This window comes from Pieris napi, chromosome Z (genome assembly GCF_905475465.1).
Source record: "Pieris napi chromosome Z, ilPieNapi1.2, whole genome shotgun sequence".
NCBI classification, from domain to species: domain Eukaryota; kingdom Metazoa; phylum Arthropoda; class Insecta; order Lepidoptera; family Pieridae; genus Pieris; species Pieris napi.
Window position 1 is genome coordinate 7,264,051 of NC_062259.1, and position 19,839 is coordinate 7,283,889.

The 19,839-nt window shown below is 32.0% G+C and overlaps 1 protein-coding gene across 4 annotated transcripts in view; it reads left to right on the forward strand.

Moving 5' to 3' along the window:
- LOC125062280 overlaps positions 1 to 19,839 on the forward strand; it is a 44,496-nt gene that overhangs the window by 11,287 nt on the left and 13,370 nt on the right. For 2 of the 4 annotated variants that reach the window (XM_047668070.1, XM_047668069.1), the window contains exons 8-11: positions 6,112 to 6,142; positions 12,659 to 12,865; positions 16,235 to 16,374; positions 17,196 to 17,244. In XM_047668070.1, coding sequence (XP_047524026.1) covers positions 6,112 to 6,142; positions 12,659 to 12,865; positions 16,235 to 16,374; positions 17,196 to 17,244 — 427 coding nt within the window. The remainder of the gene's footprint in view (positions 1 to 6,111; positions 6,143 to 12,658; positions 12,866 to 16,234; positions 16,375 to 17,195; positions 17,245 to 19,839) is intronic. The other 2 variants (XM_047668071.1, XM_047668072.1) reach the window with 2 other exon arrangements.

The following is a 19,839-nucleotide window of genomic DNA, read 5'->3' on the forward strand; positions in this document are numbered from 1 at the left end:
TTCCCACTCCAATAGGTCGACTACACTTATATAGGTAAAGAAATTCTACGGAAAGAACCCTTAAATACGTCAAGTTTTTTTGTAAATCCAGCGTCGCAACCCCACTATCCATAGTTTTATGTTAGTTATAAGCATATGTCTTAGGGTCGATTCGACCAAACAAGAGTAAATCTTAATCTTAGAATAAATCGTCAGTTAATCGAGAGTCAATCAATTTTACGTTTTACCAACTACAAATTCTAAGAATTGTGGGCTTATTCGGGAATTGCTACTATACCGCCGTTTCGCACGGAATAACAGCTATTCCTAGAATAATTTAATGGCGTCAGTCAGTCCAATCAGCTGATTTCTGTCATTTCACAAATATGTATTCTGTGTTTTAATTTCAAGTCAACGCAACGCACTAAATTAATAGTCTAGCATTGTATAATGATACCTACGGCAAAATCGAGTTGACATGATGTATGCTCTTACACTGTCCCGTTGTAGAACAACATTTATTTGCCGAGTTTTATTTTCGTTCACCATTCTCTTGCTATTCGCGTATTGTTATTCCTAGCACAATTATACTATCCATTACGTGGACAAACGACTATGGATTTACTCGAGATTAAAATCATGGAATAGATTATTCTTGGTATAGTTACTCGTGTATAAATTGAAGTTTGTTCGAATCGACCCTTAAACGATCAAAGCCAGCCAAAGCCTGTGACTAGATGTCATCTAGCTTCAAACAAAGATTTTCATTACATACATTTGAATATCCCAATCCCCTCCATCCCAACAACCGCCACCGAACTTAACTCGCGTTAAGCATTTATATTATTTTTTAACGTTTTTGTAAGCAAGATTTGTACCTGTTTTAAGAAACCCCTGTTAGCTGACCAAATACTAAGTAAAATTATACATAATATACATGCACACTAAATAATAATAATCTCTATTATAATCGATAATATATTACTATAATCATATATATATTTTAGTAATATAATATAATTTCTAAATAATAATTCATTGGTGCTACAGCCCTAAATGGGTCTTGACCTCAGATTGCATCCGTTTATTTGATCTTTTATTTATAGACAACTGGCTGCCCCCGCGAACTTCGTTTCTCCTTAATGTGATTTTACTTAGCCTACCTTTTTAGTACATACCAACATGGAACATTTTGCTATGCTACCCCAGAGACTGTTCGGTTTTCCGGAATGAAAATTTTTTAGGTTGTTCAGTGAATTTTTCTCTGTATATTGGCCTCAGAGTTCAAATCAATAGTTTTTAATATACAAATAAAAATAGAGGCTGATCGTAGAGACGTGAAAATTAAGGGTTGTACGTATTTTATTTTTATTATGTATCATTAAAAAAATAAAAACGAAAGTTGTATAAAAACATTTTTTTTTTGATGTGGACACCCCTTATCACTTAGGGGTATTAAATATTGATAGTAGCCGATTCTCACACATACTGAATGTACATAAAAAATTTCATAAGAATCGGTCGAGACGTTTCGGAGGAGTATGGTGGGAACGAACATTATGACACGAGAATTTTATATATTAGATTAAGTTATCAGTCTTCTGTGTCTGACACAGGTCATGATTTTTGCGTTTGTGACGTGGCGGTTACACGTTTTCTTTGAACGTATTAGCAAGTGCTAATTGCACCGCCGTGATTCGATCGCACGACCTCGGGGATAAGGATCGCACCCTTAAGACACTAGGCCAACACTTTATAGCTTTCTATGTTTTTCCAAAACGTCAGCATATATTATTACAGTTCTAACGTGGCCGGTACTACTAGTTTCTGATGGCTAAGTTGACGATATGTGTAAACATTGCTGAGTGACAAAACCATTACTGAAATTAGTGTTAACAGCCTAAAATTCTTTAATACCAACTTCAATAAAACGTAGAGTGCGACTAAAATAGCATCGGAATAGCAAATTCGTTTAACTTTTTACTGTGCCTTAAAAAAATTGTTGCGAATTTTACACGGAATATGTTATGTGTTATTTTATTATACGTGACTGTTTTTGTCTCTTAGTTACGTAAGCATCCAAAAAAATATGTTTTTTATTGGTAAAAATGTTATACTTGGCAAATTTAAAAAAAAATCATACGTCACATTGTCCGTTGGTATAAATCGGATTATGACGTTACGCGAAAAATATATTTTCCTTGTCTGTTTCCTGCTAGAAAAACAACACGGACAACAATTGAATAATACCAGTAGTAAACTATCAGCTTTGTTTCAATTGCCGGGACTTGTGTAGCGAGTTATCTTATACGCAGACGTTTTATACGCAGGGACGTTTACGTATCGTGACATCGCAATATAGTGATAAAGGAGAATGATAATTACGAAAACAACGTTTTTTGTGAGCACACGTTTATATAAAGAAAACGTCTACGTCACATTGGTATTGTCAACGAAGATTGGGTAACAGCTGATGGTGCTCAGTTAACACTATTCCAAATGTTAAGATAAGGTATGCGCTTCCCAATTCGTTTGCGGAGTCTACTTTCATACAGTCTAACATTGCATAACAAAAGAACGTCTCGTGACAACCATGTTATCGCTCAGTGTCTTAAGAGATGCCTTCGCGTTATAACCTCACCGTGTTTTTGAAGACGCGTAAATTATAGTGAAGTGTCGTGATGTATTGAACATGTATTACTTTGCTGAACTGCTATGGCGAATTACTTTAGATGGAAAAAGGGGAAAAGGGATGACGATATGCTCCTTTCTGAAAAGCCTCGAAGTCGATCCCTAGACCCGAGGTCCTTAGAATTGAGCGGTATACGTCTTGTTGCTCAGAACTATTATCAAGATCAACATAATGTACAGGTGATATTTTTTTTATTTAGGAGAATTAACCATGCGTGTTGTAATAGTTTTATTACCCGACCTCCTATTATACATTTGTTGAACATTTTCAACATAAATTCTCCAACGTTTTATGACTAACTGAGTTTATCCTGTGTTTATGACTTAAAGCAATGACGGCATCGTTGTTGAATACCTACTTTTATATTTCCTTTGGTTTAAAACACTGTTTACTATTTCGCTGAAAAAATAATAATATTATTTCCTCAAAGTTCGTTTTATACTTTGTCTTATGCAATGTACAATAGTACTCAGACAGAATTGGTTTATAGTCTGTACATAACTTATCAAACTGGACAGAAGGGAAGACAATCACGGTTTATTTTGATAAGATGTTAATACGTGATAAGGTGGTCAGCGTAGGTATGTTTATTGTTGTCAACCGTTATCAACGGATCGCAAATGTGTTTTAATTGCAAAGTACCTAGCATAAAAGTCACGTCCTTGCTTTGATTTACGGTTATAAACAAAGGCGTTGCCTAATGAATAGATAAACATTTTCTTTAGTTATGTTAGAGTTCAATTTGTTTTTAATTACATTTCGGCCACGAAATCAATTTAAATGAGGTTATGTTTTAAATCAATTTGTGTAGATTTTATACTTATTATATAACTAGTGTATATATTTTCAAGTTAATTATAAAATACGGTATTATATTTAGATATTTCCATTTTTTCCTTATATGTCATACTTTAAATAGGAGAGTTAATTAAATATCGGAAAATTCATGCACATTAAATGTTTATTCCTAAATTATCTTACATTATATAAAGTTGCTCACAACGAGTTCAAATTATTCTAATATCTTATATATAATGGTGGCGGTTAACCGCGTGTCAGTTCTTTTGTTTTACAATTACTTCAAAGACAATGTCATTTAAGTATACGTGTCTGAAAATACATAGCTATTTGGTGAAGTTTTATTATTTTAATGCTAAAAAATAAATTTTTAGAGACTTTTGGCCCAGGGTCGTGTTCTGCTCAACCATTATTACTTAAGTTATTTTGACTTCATTAGCCTGTTTTAATAGAAATTCAATCCGTTTCCGATTCATCGTGATTATAATATTCAAATTCATATTTTTGGACATGAAACACGTTTCACATACTATTGTTTGTTTTTTAGGCAAAAATGGGTCTTAATTTGATGAAAGTTAGATAATTATTTAAAATATGCCATATCTTTATTGTATTTTATTGTATTTAAATTAATCGCAAAATGTGTTGATAAACACAAAACTTGGAGACGGCTGGACCGATTCGAGTAATTTTTTATGGACAGAAAAATTGGAAAAATGTATGTAAAAAAAATATAAATAATAAATTGAAAAATTTATTTTTATTACTACTTAGGTCTGAAAAAGCGAACAGTTTTTATGAGGTAGCATAGAAAAATGTTCCGTATGTTGGTATGTAAACAGGTAGACTTAGTAGAAAAATCACATTAAGTCTATTTAAACAAATTCTCTTTCGTCTCTTTCTGTCAAATTATGTTTACGCTGTGATGAAAAGAAACAGATGAGGTAGTTAAAATGATGTGATAGGACATATTAACTTTTCTTCTACTTGACATTTTTAATAACTTATTAGGTAACATTTTTATTCAGTTTTGAATATTTTTAAACATGCTTTATAAAATATATATGATTACTATCGAGTTGTCATTTTTATCGTGATGGATTAATGACCAGTGACGTTTCTGCCATTTCAAATTCCCTAAAATTTGATTTAAAGAAAGAAACTAAACTGGTGTGAGACAAGTATTTAAGTCCGTTTCACTGGCATTATAAAATACTAGTACGTTTTAATTTTTGCGCAAGTAATCCGAGGGATATTCTATAATGAACTTTATTTTTACGAAATATAACCGCTATTATATATGTTACATTTTAAAGTAATTTAAAAAGAATGTATTCATTCTTTTTGAATATAAAAAACACGATTATCATTCGATTTCCGTGTGTTTTATTCATATTGTAATTTGAAGAGCAATCTATTGTACTAAAGATTATTGCTGTTATGATGAATACAAACTATACAAATTACCATGACCCATGGGTTACTGTATGTGAACTGGAGTATCAAAGTATATTGCTACAGAAAACTGTACACGTGCTTTAGTTACCATGCATGTATAACAGACAATAACTTGTAATATTTTACTTGTGTCAATTCTGGAGACATCCAAAAGTGTCTGATAACAATTATTTCTTCATAAATAGCTTGGCCAGAATTTTTCTGCCAACAACATTAAATATGAGTATCTTGTCATGTATGTTGGTGAATCCTGTTTTTAATTCAATGTCCGATATGTATTTATATCACTTGGATGTGCTTCTGAATTTTTGTACTTTAGAATCAGACTTTATTAGATTAGTGTTAATTCGGTTACTATTTTATACTATTGTATAAAATAGCGATATTTGGCCAGCATTACACCTTCAATGCAGGGAAACGGATAATTTAATTTAATATTTTAAGGTAATTTTCATAAATATCGCCTGAAAACTACACTTCTTGCAAAATACTTCGCAGGAAAACGCTATTTTGATAGCTCATTAACTTGCTGTGAACTCAATATCCGGTGTAATTAATGAGTATTTTAGTATAAAACCAATTTGTTCTTTAGTTATTACTAGCCTTGGATAGGATTACATAATAGTTATTTTATAATTAGTCCTAATATTACTGAAATGAGACGTGACAATATGCTAATAACTCGAAGGACAAACAAAGAGGATTTAAACTATTAATATATTGTACACACTACTCAGTAGGACACCTATTGTCAATAAATACCACTGTTATCTCGTTGTATTTGTTGTATTTTCTCATTCATGTATGTTTATAAGATGGAAAATAATAGAATTGCTTTTATTTTTGTATGAACAGGGTCAAGGGAATTTACATGATTTGTTGGTTGTACATATAATTTTAGACACGTTTATATGTCAGTTTTAGTCTTAAGTAAGTTATAAGTGAATGCAACGTTGATTCTTGTCATGTTTGCTATGTAAAGGCTTTAGGCGTATTGAAAAGTGTTTTTTAACGAATTTTTTAAATAAGGATTATCCATTTTTTTATACCATTCAATATTATTTGACATTTCCAATTTACATTTTTGTATTCTCTTTTAATAGTAGTAGTAGCATTAATTTTTTGCACGTCCCTTCAATTGCACATTTTTATTTTTTTATTTATTTTCTTTTCTATTTTTACAGAGAGCGGGAAATCAGTCTCATCACCACGCAGGTGAGTTTTTTTGTTACTTTTTGTGATAAACAAGTAAAAACTTTAAGGTAAATAGCGAGATTTTTATTTTACCTGTGGTGTCTTCGTTGCAGACTCTGTAAATGGACTATTAACAAAATTTAATTCAAAATCGTAGCTCCTTAGAGCGTTGTAAATATCAACTCTTCAGCTTTATATTATAAATATGGATACAGCATTAATGTTGAAATACGATTTAACTCTGTTTTATTTCAACACCATAATCCCATTAGTAAAGAAAATTTTTCGTAAAACACTTTCGTATAATATCCGCTGTTCTATTATTTATCAAGCTTAATCCTATGTTCTAATAATACCGTGCCTTAAAATTGTATTTTAAGCTTCTTATAAATCACACATAATATCTTTATAACGTTTATAAGACTTTTTATGATACGGGTATACAAACGTTTCTCATAATTTTCGCTATTTGAATTATTTCTTGGCAGTTTGTTTCAACAATTGCGTTGATTCTTTAGTAGTGAATTTGTTCTATTTGGACCGCAGTAGCTATTTTGAAATTTAATTATATAAAATAACAATTCCTGTTTCTATTAGCCACTGTTTTTGTAATGTTGAAAATAGACGATGTAATTATATGAAGTAATTTTTTTTAAATATAATACCAAATAATGCGCTTAAAGAGCCTGATAGTCTAAAATAGGCTTCGGCCTAACCTTATTTTTTAATTTATTTATTTGAGAGAAAACAAGAGGTCAATAATCTGAGCTCTCTAAGGTGTAGGTATTAAAATTTATATATTAAACCAACTGCCCCGCGAACCGTTTTGCCTTATTATGAGCTTTTACTTAGCCTACCTTTTAGTAGCTACATATGCCACATTTTGGTATGCTACTAAGTATGCAAATGCAATGTATGTACATACAATTGTTTTTAGTATATTTTTTTTAATTTTCTCACCATAAAATCCTCACATTTCAAGCAATAAAGTTAAAAAATACTCGAATTGGTTTAGCCGATTTCAAGTTATGCGCTTAGCAACATAATTTGCATTTAATTTTTATTTATATAGATTTAGAGGTCGAGCTTTAGCTGCACCTTTTCCCAGACTAAAGACAAACTATCGCCAAATCGATACCAATGTGCGTTGTTAAGATTGTAGCACGTCTCACCCTCCCGTATTCGAAATATCAAGTACACTTCCTACATTCATTAAGCTTATATATACTTGTATAGTTTTAGTGTTATATATCTCCTAATATTCCTTAGCACCAAACGGAAATTATTTCCATACCAATAAAAAAATATGTTTACATCTACAGCAGTTTGATAGAATACAGCTGTTGAGCAAAGTACGATTTAATAAATGGTTGTGCTATTTATTTTTCAAAGCGTATTCTTCCTTTATTGAATAAACAAAAGCCAATTGAAAGATATCACATAAACGTATAAAAGTCAGTACGTGAAATGAACTAGGTTTTATTCTTTGATTAGGAGATTTAAACATTAACTAACATTATATATATACGTATATATAATCGTTAGGATACAAAAATTACCCGTTTATATATTAATAATAGTTATATTAATAATAGTTTAGTAACCTATGCTCATTAAACATGCGATACTAACCCTGAGGTTGTGGGTTCGCACCCCAGTGACTAATAGTTTTTTCCATGAGCATGAGTAACAAGCCCGTATGGTAAGGACCGCAGGGAAACAGGCACAAAGACAATTCGAGTGAGGCATATAACGCTGATTACTTACTTGACCTAAATATGGATCAATGAACATGTCCCCATGCTCCTTTGGGCTTAGAACTACCTAGTGTAATATATCAGATTGCAGCAACGTCTTTCCTTAGATCAATCAAATTAGTCATCATTTTAAAAATATTATATTGTGTTTACGCTGTGATGAAAAGCAGATGCGTACTTTAGTTAAAACGGTGCAATTAGACTGATTTAGTTTTAATGACTAGTTCCTAACTTTGACTTTATATAATTAAATAATATACCAAACGTATGAAAACTGATTCAATCCATCTACTGGTCGTTATGAGATAATTTCTTATATAAACCCTTAATAATATTGAAAGGTCACTAACAGTATACACTTTGGTATATTATATTAGGTTTGTATAAGTGTACATAAGTTTATTTCCGTAAGCTAAAAGAGATCGTTTTCCTATGTTTTTATAAATTTATCGGAACTTACATCGTAAAAAGCACCGTTTTCCATTTGTAAAATGTGAGGATGGGGGGCAGGTAGGTTTTAAAATCTTCTTGTGCTACCACTCCATTACTGGAGATTGGCCGTCAGTCTCGTGAAGCGTGTCTTGTCTTACAGCAACTCTTCTGCAGACGTAATTCCGGTCCACTCCCTAACATTACAAAGCCAAGGTTTTATAATCAGTGTTTTCCTCTCTTATTGTTTGACGCAGAAAGGGATAACCCGATGTTTGGAGTATTTTATCGTTTATCGTTTTCGGTTAGTAAAATTTAATAAGAGGTGATGCTTCGTTAATGAAGCCTTGAAAAGTGCACCAGTATCAATATGCAATTAATTGGGAATACGAAACCATTTTGTTTATGCGTTAAGATGCACAGTTATTATGAGTGAAATGTGAATTTATGCAATGATTTTGTATTTATGCTTAGTACCCGGTCTTTGGCAACATTGGTGTTATTTGTAAAATTCAATAATTATTAAGCAATTAATTACACTAAATTAATTAACTAGCTAAGTTTTAATTAATACTGGATATATAGTTATGTATTTGTGCTTATCAGTAAAATTTGTGTCTTTTGATGAAACGTTGCAATACCTACTGGTTTTATTAGACATTTGGTTATGCAATCATTTTTAGAATTGTGTGTTAGTGTAAACACAATCCTATAAATGAATTTAAATAAAGAGGATAAATTATTGAAAAACAGAATAGTTTTATTGATAAATAAGTATAAACAGTTTTATTGATAAACAGAAATAGTTTCCAAATAGTTAAATCGTGTTTTGTCGCGGTTATTAATTTTTAAAGTAAAACGTTAGTGATAAGGACAAACATTAGTTACTGAAGACTAATGATTAACATGACTAGATATTACATAATGTACACTTATTTTATATATTTCATCTTAATATAGGCAATTCTAGCAATTAGATAACGAGCAAACCCGACACACGTCTTAAAAAACATTTTATTGAAACTAAACCATTGTCGAATCCACTTGAACCAACACAGTAATGTTCATCAAAATCGGTCCGTTTAAGGGGAGTTTAATTAAAACACGCACATAAGACATCACTACATAGTATAAAACAAAGTCGCTTTCTCTGTCCCTATATCCCTATGTATGCTTAAATCTTTAAAAAGATTTTGATGCGGTTTTTTAAATAGATAGAGTGATTGAAGAGGAAGGTTAAATGTATAATAACAACCATTAAATAATGGAGAAATACTGTTATTTTTGAGGATTCTAATGTTATGTCGTAAATAATTATGCATTGCAAACGCAGGCTGAACCCAACGAGATTTATCAAAATAATGTACTAAGTATTGTACACATTGAAAAGGTCTACAGAATACTTCGCGATGGTATATGTCTATCTCTTATGGATATCCCACAATACTTTTTTTTGTGATTTACTTTTTACGACAAATAATGGGTAATTTTCGAAACGATTTTAACCAAAACAGCATTAATCCTTATCCAATTAAATACCGTGCGAAGCCGTGGCGGGTCGCTAGTATGTATATATATATTAAAAAATATTATTCCAAAGGTACATTATGTATATCAAAGACACAAGCTACACATTTTTATAACCCTATCATTTAGCCACAATTAATGAATAAGATAACTTTGAGTCTAATACATTTAACATTTTAAATACATTCTATAAAATAAGGTCATTCAAAAATGTATCAACCAACAAGGATACTCGTGAACTCACATTTAATTATACTTAATAAACCGAGTCTGACTAGAGAAAGTATTTACTAAGATATTTTAATGAGAATAAAGTAATTAATAAGATTTTAAGTAAGTTACACGGTTGGTTCAGCTGTTAAAATAAACAGTACTATTATATTACGCAGTTGCACAAATGAACGCAAGAATTCTCACAATGTTCTGGAGTGTTATAAGCAGAAATTTTTTTTCATACGTAGTACTATTCTTAAGTATGTATCCGTCCTAAACCTTATTGTAAAAATCAACACTTGCAATACGACGCAGTCTGCGACTGGGGACATACCAACACAGATTCCATATCACTAAACACAATAATATAACCGCTATCGGTCGCGTGCTCATACTCCACGCGACCAATATTATGATTCGCGTATAATATTATAATGAAGTCTGCCTTCTCGTTCCCTCTCTTATTTATATTGCTAACTTAGTATTCCCACGGTTGCCGTGAGTGTATGACGCGTCGCGACAAACTCGAGCCAAATTATACGATAAAACTTGGTGACTTAAAGAAATTGTGTAAATTTGTGGGCATGTATTTAACCCGGATCTCAAATTAAGACTTTTTAGTTCAACAATCACAAGATAACGTGTTGTTATGAGCACATGCATCTTGGCGCATTGCTGTTGTTTACAAAAAATATTTGCTCCAAGCATTAATCGCAAGCTGAATATTGTTAAAATATTTATTACCCATTCATTGGTGCCAAATAATTGTTATGAATTATACAGCTGCTATTTACTTTTAGATTTTAAATAAATTGTGTACTAGAATTATAAATTTAAAATTTTATAAGTACATACATATATCATGTAGTGTGTTATCAAAAATGACATTTTAATAAATTTACGTAAGGGATACAATAATTGTAATTAATAAATTTTAATAACAGAATTACTTATTAATGTGTATCTGTATTTGATTTTTCATGGTTTAATGTACTTCAAGGAGTGCAATATTCCTACCTAACAATAATCTTTAGCAAATATTTACAACGCTGTAGAGATATGCAAAGTCCGCTACTATTAGTGTTTGTATTTGAGTAATAAATTCAATATATATTACACAATTATACTTAAGACACATAGAAGATATCGAGGTTTTTGATATTCGCTAATCAGTTTTGTATTACGTTTGAAGGTTACTAAAAAATTTCAGATAAAGAATATTGTAAAGGTAGTACTATGATTCTACACGATGAATGGAGTGCTAAGTAATGAACCTGTTCCTTTATATGGAAAACGATCTCAATTGGTTAGTCTTAAATGAAAAAGGTCGGCACTTACAGTAGTTAATCGTATAAATGTCATTTTTTACACATCTTAGTTACAAAAATAAAACCATAGGTAATAGAAAAAAACGTATAGACCTCTAACCTTAAACAAAAATATATGGATAATCGGCGTGAGTAAAAGAAAATGGCATATAATATATAATATAATCTATAGGGTACTAAATGTTTGGTATTTTTTAAATTATACTTTCTTTATATTCTATAATACAAACTACAAAAGCATTGGGTCGTGAACCGACCCTGATATTTTTTTGTATACTTCGTTGGCCTTCGATTCTTTTAAAGGTACCTTTTTTTCACTTAAATCGTATCTTTATTGACATACGATTTCTCCGTCACTTCCATAATAGTATACAAGTTACACTTCCGTTTATAGTATGTTTTTTACTAATAGTTGTTCATAATGGTCATAGATTAATAATAAAAGTTCACCTTTTATTTCATCGAAGTACCAATCAATAAATCATTAGCATTTGCATTGCGATTATTTGGCATGTCTTTTAACTATTATCCTTTTAACTTTATGTTAATTGCCAGAAATATAAAATTATTCATATTATTCAGGAAAAAACTTGTGAAAATGTAAGTGATATCGATAATAAAAATGCGGGCAATAACAAGCTTTTTTAGTAAGAGTCGATCCCGACAGAATTCCGCGTCACTGGATGAAGATGATAATTCCCTCAGTGATGTTTTGAACTATGTTCCGAGGCCGAAAGAAGCACCACCAGAGACGAATAGACCCAGTAAAGCAATTCCTATTGAACGAAGAAGCTCTTGCAATAGAAGTTATCGTGCAGGGTCGTCGAGGTCCTCTGAGCGTAGGTCCTACGAGCGTTCGATAAGTCCTAAGGATCGATGTAACATTTTCGCTTCCTCGCTCGATGGTCATCAAGACTATAGTTGCGTGCATTATACTCAACATGGAGATAGCAGACGCAGATATGAGGAGGATACTAAGTACTCAAAAAGTCTACAGAGTTCCCGTCATGATTACCGATATTTCGTATCGCCTCTGTTCGATGATGTTATGGACGAAGGGCAGGAGAATGAGTTCGATAAATGTGAACAGTACGGTGAAATAAGCTTCAGTCTTAATAACCCTCAAATAAATCAAAAAGAGGGTGCCGATAACAAAAGTTTCTTGAAAAAAGTTACAGAGACAGTAACTCGTAAAACTAAAACTGAAAGACGTGGGTCTAGCTCCGGAAGCAGTAGTTACAAAAATTCAATTCATGAATTGATACGAACATTTTCCAAAAAAGTAGGTCACTGGCGCCACGATCGGGGTGAAGGTCGACGGGGGTCATGCGCTGTCCCCACGACCACAAATATTGAAGATGTTGAATCCACGAAATACCGATCTCGGTCGAAATCTTTGGATGCTCACTTCATACACAAGCTTCCTGGTCATTCGATTCTAGACGATTGCGGCGCTACATATGCAATATTTGATGAAATTGTAAGACAAGGTAATATTATAACATATATAATAATTACGGGGTTTAACCTAAAATTTTAACCAAAATTAAACATAGTTCCTTTGGCACAATCTTTCGCTTCTCATTTTGCACACTCTAAAATTGATATAAATTATTTTAGTGACGTATATATTATGAGCGTCACTCTTATATATGGACCAGTTGGCCTAGCCATTGAATGTATATGACCTTTGTCTAATTTCCTGCGTTCAAGTTGTTTGAAAACCTTTAGTATTATCGCGTATTGATAATACAAATAAGCAGGTTATAAGCGGAATGTATAAGAAAGTATATTTTGATTATTAAAATATCATCAATTGCATAGTTCCTAGCTATGAAAGACGAAGTGAAAAGTGAGCTATTGACATAAGATTTAAAAACTGGGAAATCATTCCGTTTTTTCTTAAATGATTTCTATTAAAAATATATTAACACACATTTGGCCGCGGTTACGTTAAATTTGCGGGTTCTTAGAGATTATTTACACTTGTATTTAATGTGGGTGAACTAATCTATGCTCTCTTGCTCTGCGGCACGTCTTGTGCTTAAACTGGTATATATATATATATATATATATATATATATATGTCTTTTTACATATTAATCTTCATTATATTTTAATTTACTATGGTGCACGAGAACCTAATCACGTAGGTCGGTTATCCGTGTTATTGTCGAGTCGACCTTAGAAATGAACAATTATCTATGTAGTTATATTTTTAGCTAAAGTAAAATTCATTCGCGCTAAATGTATTTGTCTTTAAACGATTATTGTGGCTATTATGAAAATTTTAGTTTTACTCTTGAAGAGAGACCTTAGGATGATGGCTTGGGTAGTATATATAATTCCAAATGGAACGGACCGAAAAACTATTTTTTTTACATAATATAAAAAAAATATTAAATAGGTTAGTTATTCGTAGTTTAATTAGCTAGTATTTAAGCTGCCCGCGATTTTTACTAAGACTACCTTTTTAGTAGTTACATACCAATATATGGAACATTTTACCCAATATAGACTTCGCTTTTCCGGAATAAAAACCTAAGCACATAAAATGTTTTTTTTTTTAATTTTTTAATTTTTCTCTACACAAAAACCTTCCTCAAGGTTCAGGAAATAAATAAAAAAAACTACTAGAATTGATCTAGATGTCTTTGAGCGATTAATTTGTATTTATATAGATTTTTTATTTAAAAAACTAAAATTAAATTTAAATAACTCATTGATCTCTAATTTTTTTCTTTCTTTAAGTAAAATATTGTCCTTAATTTTAATCAAAATACTAAAATAACATCAAAGCATATTGTGGGCATATTGAAACCAATCGTTCACGATAGGTTTCAATATGCCCACAGTATGCCAAGAGCGTTGGTGCAAATAAAAATATGTCTTATAGTAGTTCTTAGTCTTAAAAAAGTCTTTATATACTTGGTTCTTTACTTATCTTATGTTCGAACAATGGCCGTATGACTTACAAACGTTTTAAGAACCTCAGTGACTTTTTGTTTTTAAAACCTTTATTGTGGACATAAACTCGGGAAAACGCTTTACTCTACTGTTTATGAATGACTTTATACTGAACAGTGATTAGAATCCACACATTATATATTGTCTTAAACCATTGAATTTAAATTTGGTAACCTTTGTGATTGTTAGTCATTACTTTAAGTTATATTCAAAACATTTCAAAGTCACTCACAAGGTCAAGCAATGACCTACATAATAAATGACAAATTGCGATATCGGTATTAAATATTAAAACAAAAAAAAAACAGTAATATATTTAAGATCTTATGACCGTGCCAATATTGTTTGAGTAAAATTTTGAACAAAAAGTGTAAAATGTTGAAGTAAAAAAGATTTTAACTTCATCATTTTCGCATAACTTAATATTATCACCCACTCATTACTGGCGAACCTTTTACATAATCTGGTGTTTTAGGCCTTATTAGTGTTAGTCAGTAACTAAAAATAATCGACTTACGGGTAAACGGGTACATCAAGAAAAGAGCATGCCGTTTTTCAAAAAACCGGCAACGCATTCGCGAGTCCTTTGGCGTTGAGAGTCCATATCTCTTAACATCATCTGTTTGTTAGCAGAACAGAGGTCTAATAAAAACTTAATTTAAAATACCAACGATTTTTTTCCACACAATAGGTATCATATAGTTGAATTTGAAAAATGCTATTGTTCATTGAATGCCTGGTCTGTGAGATTAATGCGATCTTTAAATTAAATTAACCCGAATAACTCACGGTTCGCACCATGTCAGTGAGTTAGGCGCTAAATGTCAAATGTATGTGGAGTCCATTCATCAACATTGAATTATAGAATTGAAATATAAATACTTTGTGGAGTAAGTATCGAACTGGAATATTTATGAAATATTGCATAATTTTTATTTTGTAAATTGCACTGATACTTTTCGTCGGAAATATATTTTGCAATTTGCGAGTTTTGCACAATTTGCTACTATTTGGTTCTTTTAATTATTTTTTCAATGAAAACTATATAATGTCCCGTTTATTCAAGAAAAAAGATAGGAACTCAAATGCTGGCTTAAAGTACGTTTATAAATAGTATTATATAATAGAATTTATTTTATTCAATTCATCTCGCTTTTATTAAGGGTTTATTCAATAAAAATCATAAATACGTCGGTTCTAAACAATAATGGTGCTTCAAATAACGTCAAAAATAAATCATCACAGTCTGTATCATTATTAATTATTAACCAAGGTATATAACATATTTATTATAACTATAACCAGACTTAGTGCTAATCTTGACTCTGAATTAATTCTTAAAAGTTATACGTTTGAGGTCATCTGTACGGCTCGTACTGGATCTCGAAATCGGAATACTTAGCGATCGGAATGGCCTATAGTGATTTTAATGTCTGTTCAGTAAAAAGCCTAATTATAAATTATTTATCAATGTTAATGTGAACGGTATGAGTATATATTGGCTCTTACTAGAATCTAGTTTTCATTCATTTCATAAGGCAATATCTGTTGAATTTATTAGACAGCTACAACTACGGTATTATGACACTCAAAGAAATTTTGTTTTAACTCATTCTATACATAATTGGAACCCTATTGTTAGAAAATTAACTATGAATAAAGCGCAGGTATAAGGAAAAATTTGTTTGAAAACAAACAATGAAAAATTATATAGGTAATCTGGAAAGTTTTTCTATATTCGAAGACATTCTTGGAGTCTTCATCTCGTAGCGATTTTGAAATGTAGCTCAGGTGTAAGATTCAATGTTCAAGAGGCTAAATAGGTTTAACTAAAACATCTTACTAGAGCTTTTTTATATATTATCGTTATTGATTTTAGTTTTCTTTTTCAGGTCATTTACGAAGGACCACTTCGCAAGAAGCAGAAAAGCGTCGGTCGTCACTAGGCAACGTACCTCCGGCGAGACATCGAGCGTCAGATGCTTCATTGGATCCACATCACGCTGCCATATTATTCCGTAATGCCAGAGGAGTAAGTCAGTTAATAGCTACACTAGAATTTTTAATTTTAAACTTATCGATTATGTATTGCTAATAATATGGAATTCATATTATTATCTTTACATTATTCACAAGTTATCACATCACGTCCATAATATTTTCAGGAAATAAAAGAGTTGATCAGAACAGATGCAATCTTAGTTAATCCTGAAGAAACTTAACTTACAGTTTGTAGGATTCTTTTGACTTCAGTTTTCTCTACTTATGTGTGCAACTGACGTTTCTGAGAGTTGCGCAAAGTGAGGATTCTAGCAATTTATAACACATTATAAATTCCATAACTAAGTATAAAGTAAAAATCATGGTTTATATTATTATATTATATTATAATGACGTATTAAAATGTTGTAGGACTGATATTATACCATGTTTTGTGTTTCTAATAAATAATAATCAAAATGGCTTGCTATTTGTATTTCTTATAGATTTTTCTTATTTTTTTTGTTAATTTTTCTTATAAATTTTTTTCGACCTAATTTCGATTGGTTTAACACAATCAAATAATAATAAATTCCATATAATATCTTACAATTTAGAAATTATTCATATTCAAACTTCACCGTTTCTGCGGGATTCTATCCTCTACTTTTAAACCGTCGTTTCATATTCGTAGTACTAGGAACTCCTTATCTTCATCTATTGTTTCTTACAAATATAACAAGCACCTCTTCAAGAAAAGAGGAAATGTGCAACCACCTTAGACTCAATCAAGAATCAAATCTGTTTTTGTAACATAGTAAAACATTCATTAAACTTTGAGACTGCGTTGCTGATAACAGTTTTACATTTCAGCTGCCAGTGGTGGATCCCTTCATACAGAAAGCTAACTTGTCTGATCTTGGTAAGTTTTTTTATTTACTCAATGTTTTAGTTAAAATAAAGAAAAAGAGAGAAACGGTTCGGTTTGAATGTGTTTTAATATTTTTTATCCTAAATCTAAGGCGAAGTAGACAAGAAGCTAAGTTAGGTTTAATTTATGTTTGCAGGTTAAAAGGTGGAAAGCAATAAAATTTTTTTTACAACATTTAACATTATGATTTAGCCTAACTTAAGACTAATAAGTAATTTAAGTCTAACCTTATTTACTAAAACGGATATTTAACATAAGAAAGTGCCCAATAACACTACTTAAAGTCTCTATTAAAGGGAAGACACTATGTTCTTGTGTTCTATGTTTTCCCTCACTGTTTAGCACTCAATACTAACGTGCTAATTCACTAGCTCAAATAACAAAACAGTTAACGTTTTAATCGTTTCTTTAAAAATAATCATTATTATGCGATCGGTCGTTAAAATTTATGATGTTAATAGATAATAATATATCATTTTAGCTTTTTATATTACGAATTTGGACGTATAGATAGTGTTGCAATATGAAGTATATAGTGAAAGGAGATCAAACGTGCATTCGGTGCGCGAAGAGGTTAATATTTGCAAAAGGTTCGGTTATTCTATTAAACTATCTGATAATTTAAAAACCTCCGTTAGAGATTTCAGTTATTAAATATTTAATTCCTATTATGCCCGGTGACAAGAGGGGAGGGACTAACGGTGATTATAATAGAGGTATGGTGAAAAGTTTTTGTTTCATCGAGATTATCGAACCCTCACACCTGGCCCACAACATCTATATTTTAATTATCGTACTGCCCCAGTTAATGGCGTTTATAATTAGTTTGAATTTGCGCCGTTGACAGTGAATTCACGTTAATTTTGGATCTGGTACGGATTATATTTAGCGTCGATATGGTATAGGAGTTGTGTGATGCGGATATGTTGTAGTCGCGTCTCCCCGGTAAAGCGAGGTGGGCGTAGGCCGAGTTGGGGCAGAACGCCAACGAGTGTGTCAAGTAGTGTGCGGGTGCGCGGGCGCCGTTTGGTGTATAATTAGCAGTGAGCCGTAGGAGGCGCAGCGGGCCGCACCGAGTGGCGGCGGGCGATGCATGCTGCGCCTACACTACTTCTCGGACCACCCAGCCCTCGCCGTAGAAGACGGCGAAGAGACCGTCTACTCTATAGAGCTCATCAAGGAGTTCGAAGCGGTCGGCCGCGCGTGGAAAGCGTTTCTCGCTGATTGGCTAGAAAAAGGTGTCGGTTTGTTTATGTCACCCACGCCGTTTGCGCCTCTTGTTTTGGAAGCTGTCGTTTGATTGTTTTTGTATCAGTGTTGCGTCGTAATAACAAATGTTATAGGGGGACGTCTTGGTGCTTATTTTTTGTTTCTGTGCGTCGTTTAAGTGTGTTTAATTCAAAGTGATTTATTGAGATTCACGACATGTTTCTTTGGTTAATCATAGTAGTTGCGGTGGCGCTGCTGAAATATTTTTCTATAAAATCTATAAATAATTTTAGCTTCAGCGTTAAGTCTCCTATATATTATGATCTATAGTTGAGCTTACGTCACGAGGTTCCCTGTGACGTCACCGAATGACCTCAAAACCGTGCGCATTGCCAGCTGCTAAACATAAATAAACAACCGGTATCTTCACACGTGTAGTTTTTAATTAGTGAACGGCTAGACTTGAAATATATATTTATATGGCAATGGGCGGGGCATATATCAAGATACACAGATAAATAATAGGTGGACCGTAAAGACAACTGTATGGAAAGGTCCAAGAGGAAGAAGGAGAAGAGGTCGCCCAAAAAAAGGTGGATAGAAGAAATGGAAGCGATAGCAGGAAACGAATGGAGACAGAGAGTCATAGACAGAGTCAGTTGGAAAAAACTGGAGGAGGCCTTTACCCGTGAAGGGGTTCCGACCGACGGTACTGAAGGAAGCTAGGATATAGGATTACAAGCAAAAGAAAAAACATGAATACAAATGTAAAATTATCTAAGCTGTGTATTATAATTTGTTTTTGTCATGATAGGAAATAAAACAGGCTTTATTATTGCTATTATTACTGTATATAGAATTGAGTGCCAACTCTTTGGAAAAAATATTATTAAAATATTAGGTCCTTACATATGAAATTGGCGGTTTATACCCATAGGGGAGGAACATTTTTATATAATAGAATAAATTTAAATAATCAAAGTATATACTTTTGCTATTTATGCACTTTTGCCTTATTATAGGTAGTCCAATAATCCCTTTACTAAAAAAAACATTCGGACGGGAATCAATAAAATCTTTGAGGCGGTTTCGACTTTGAAGGCGAACTAGAACCCATCAGAGTTGAATTTCTTTACCTTGCAAGAAGTTATACAAATTTAAAAAAAATGGTAATCTGATGGAGCAAGGTCCGGGGAGTACGACATTCCAATTGAAGCTTCTCTTATTTGGTAGCAGTCTATTGTGCAGTGTCTGGTCTAGCGTTGTCGTGAGCAGCATTGGCCTAGAGCGATTGACCAGCCTTGGTTGTTTAGCAGCTAGCTTTTACAGTATTTTGTTTAAACATTATTATATTGTTTAACATAAATCATTCATCAA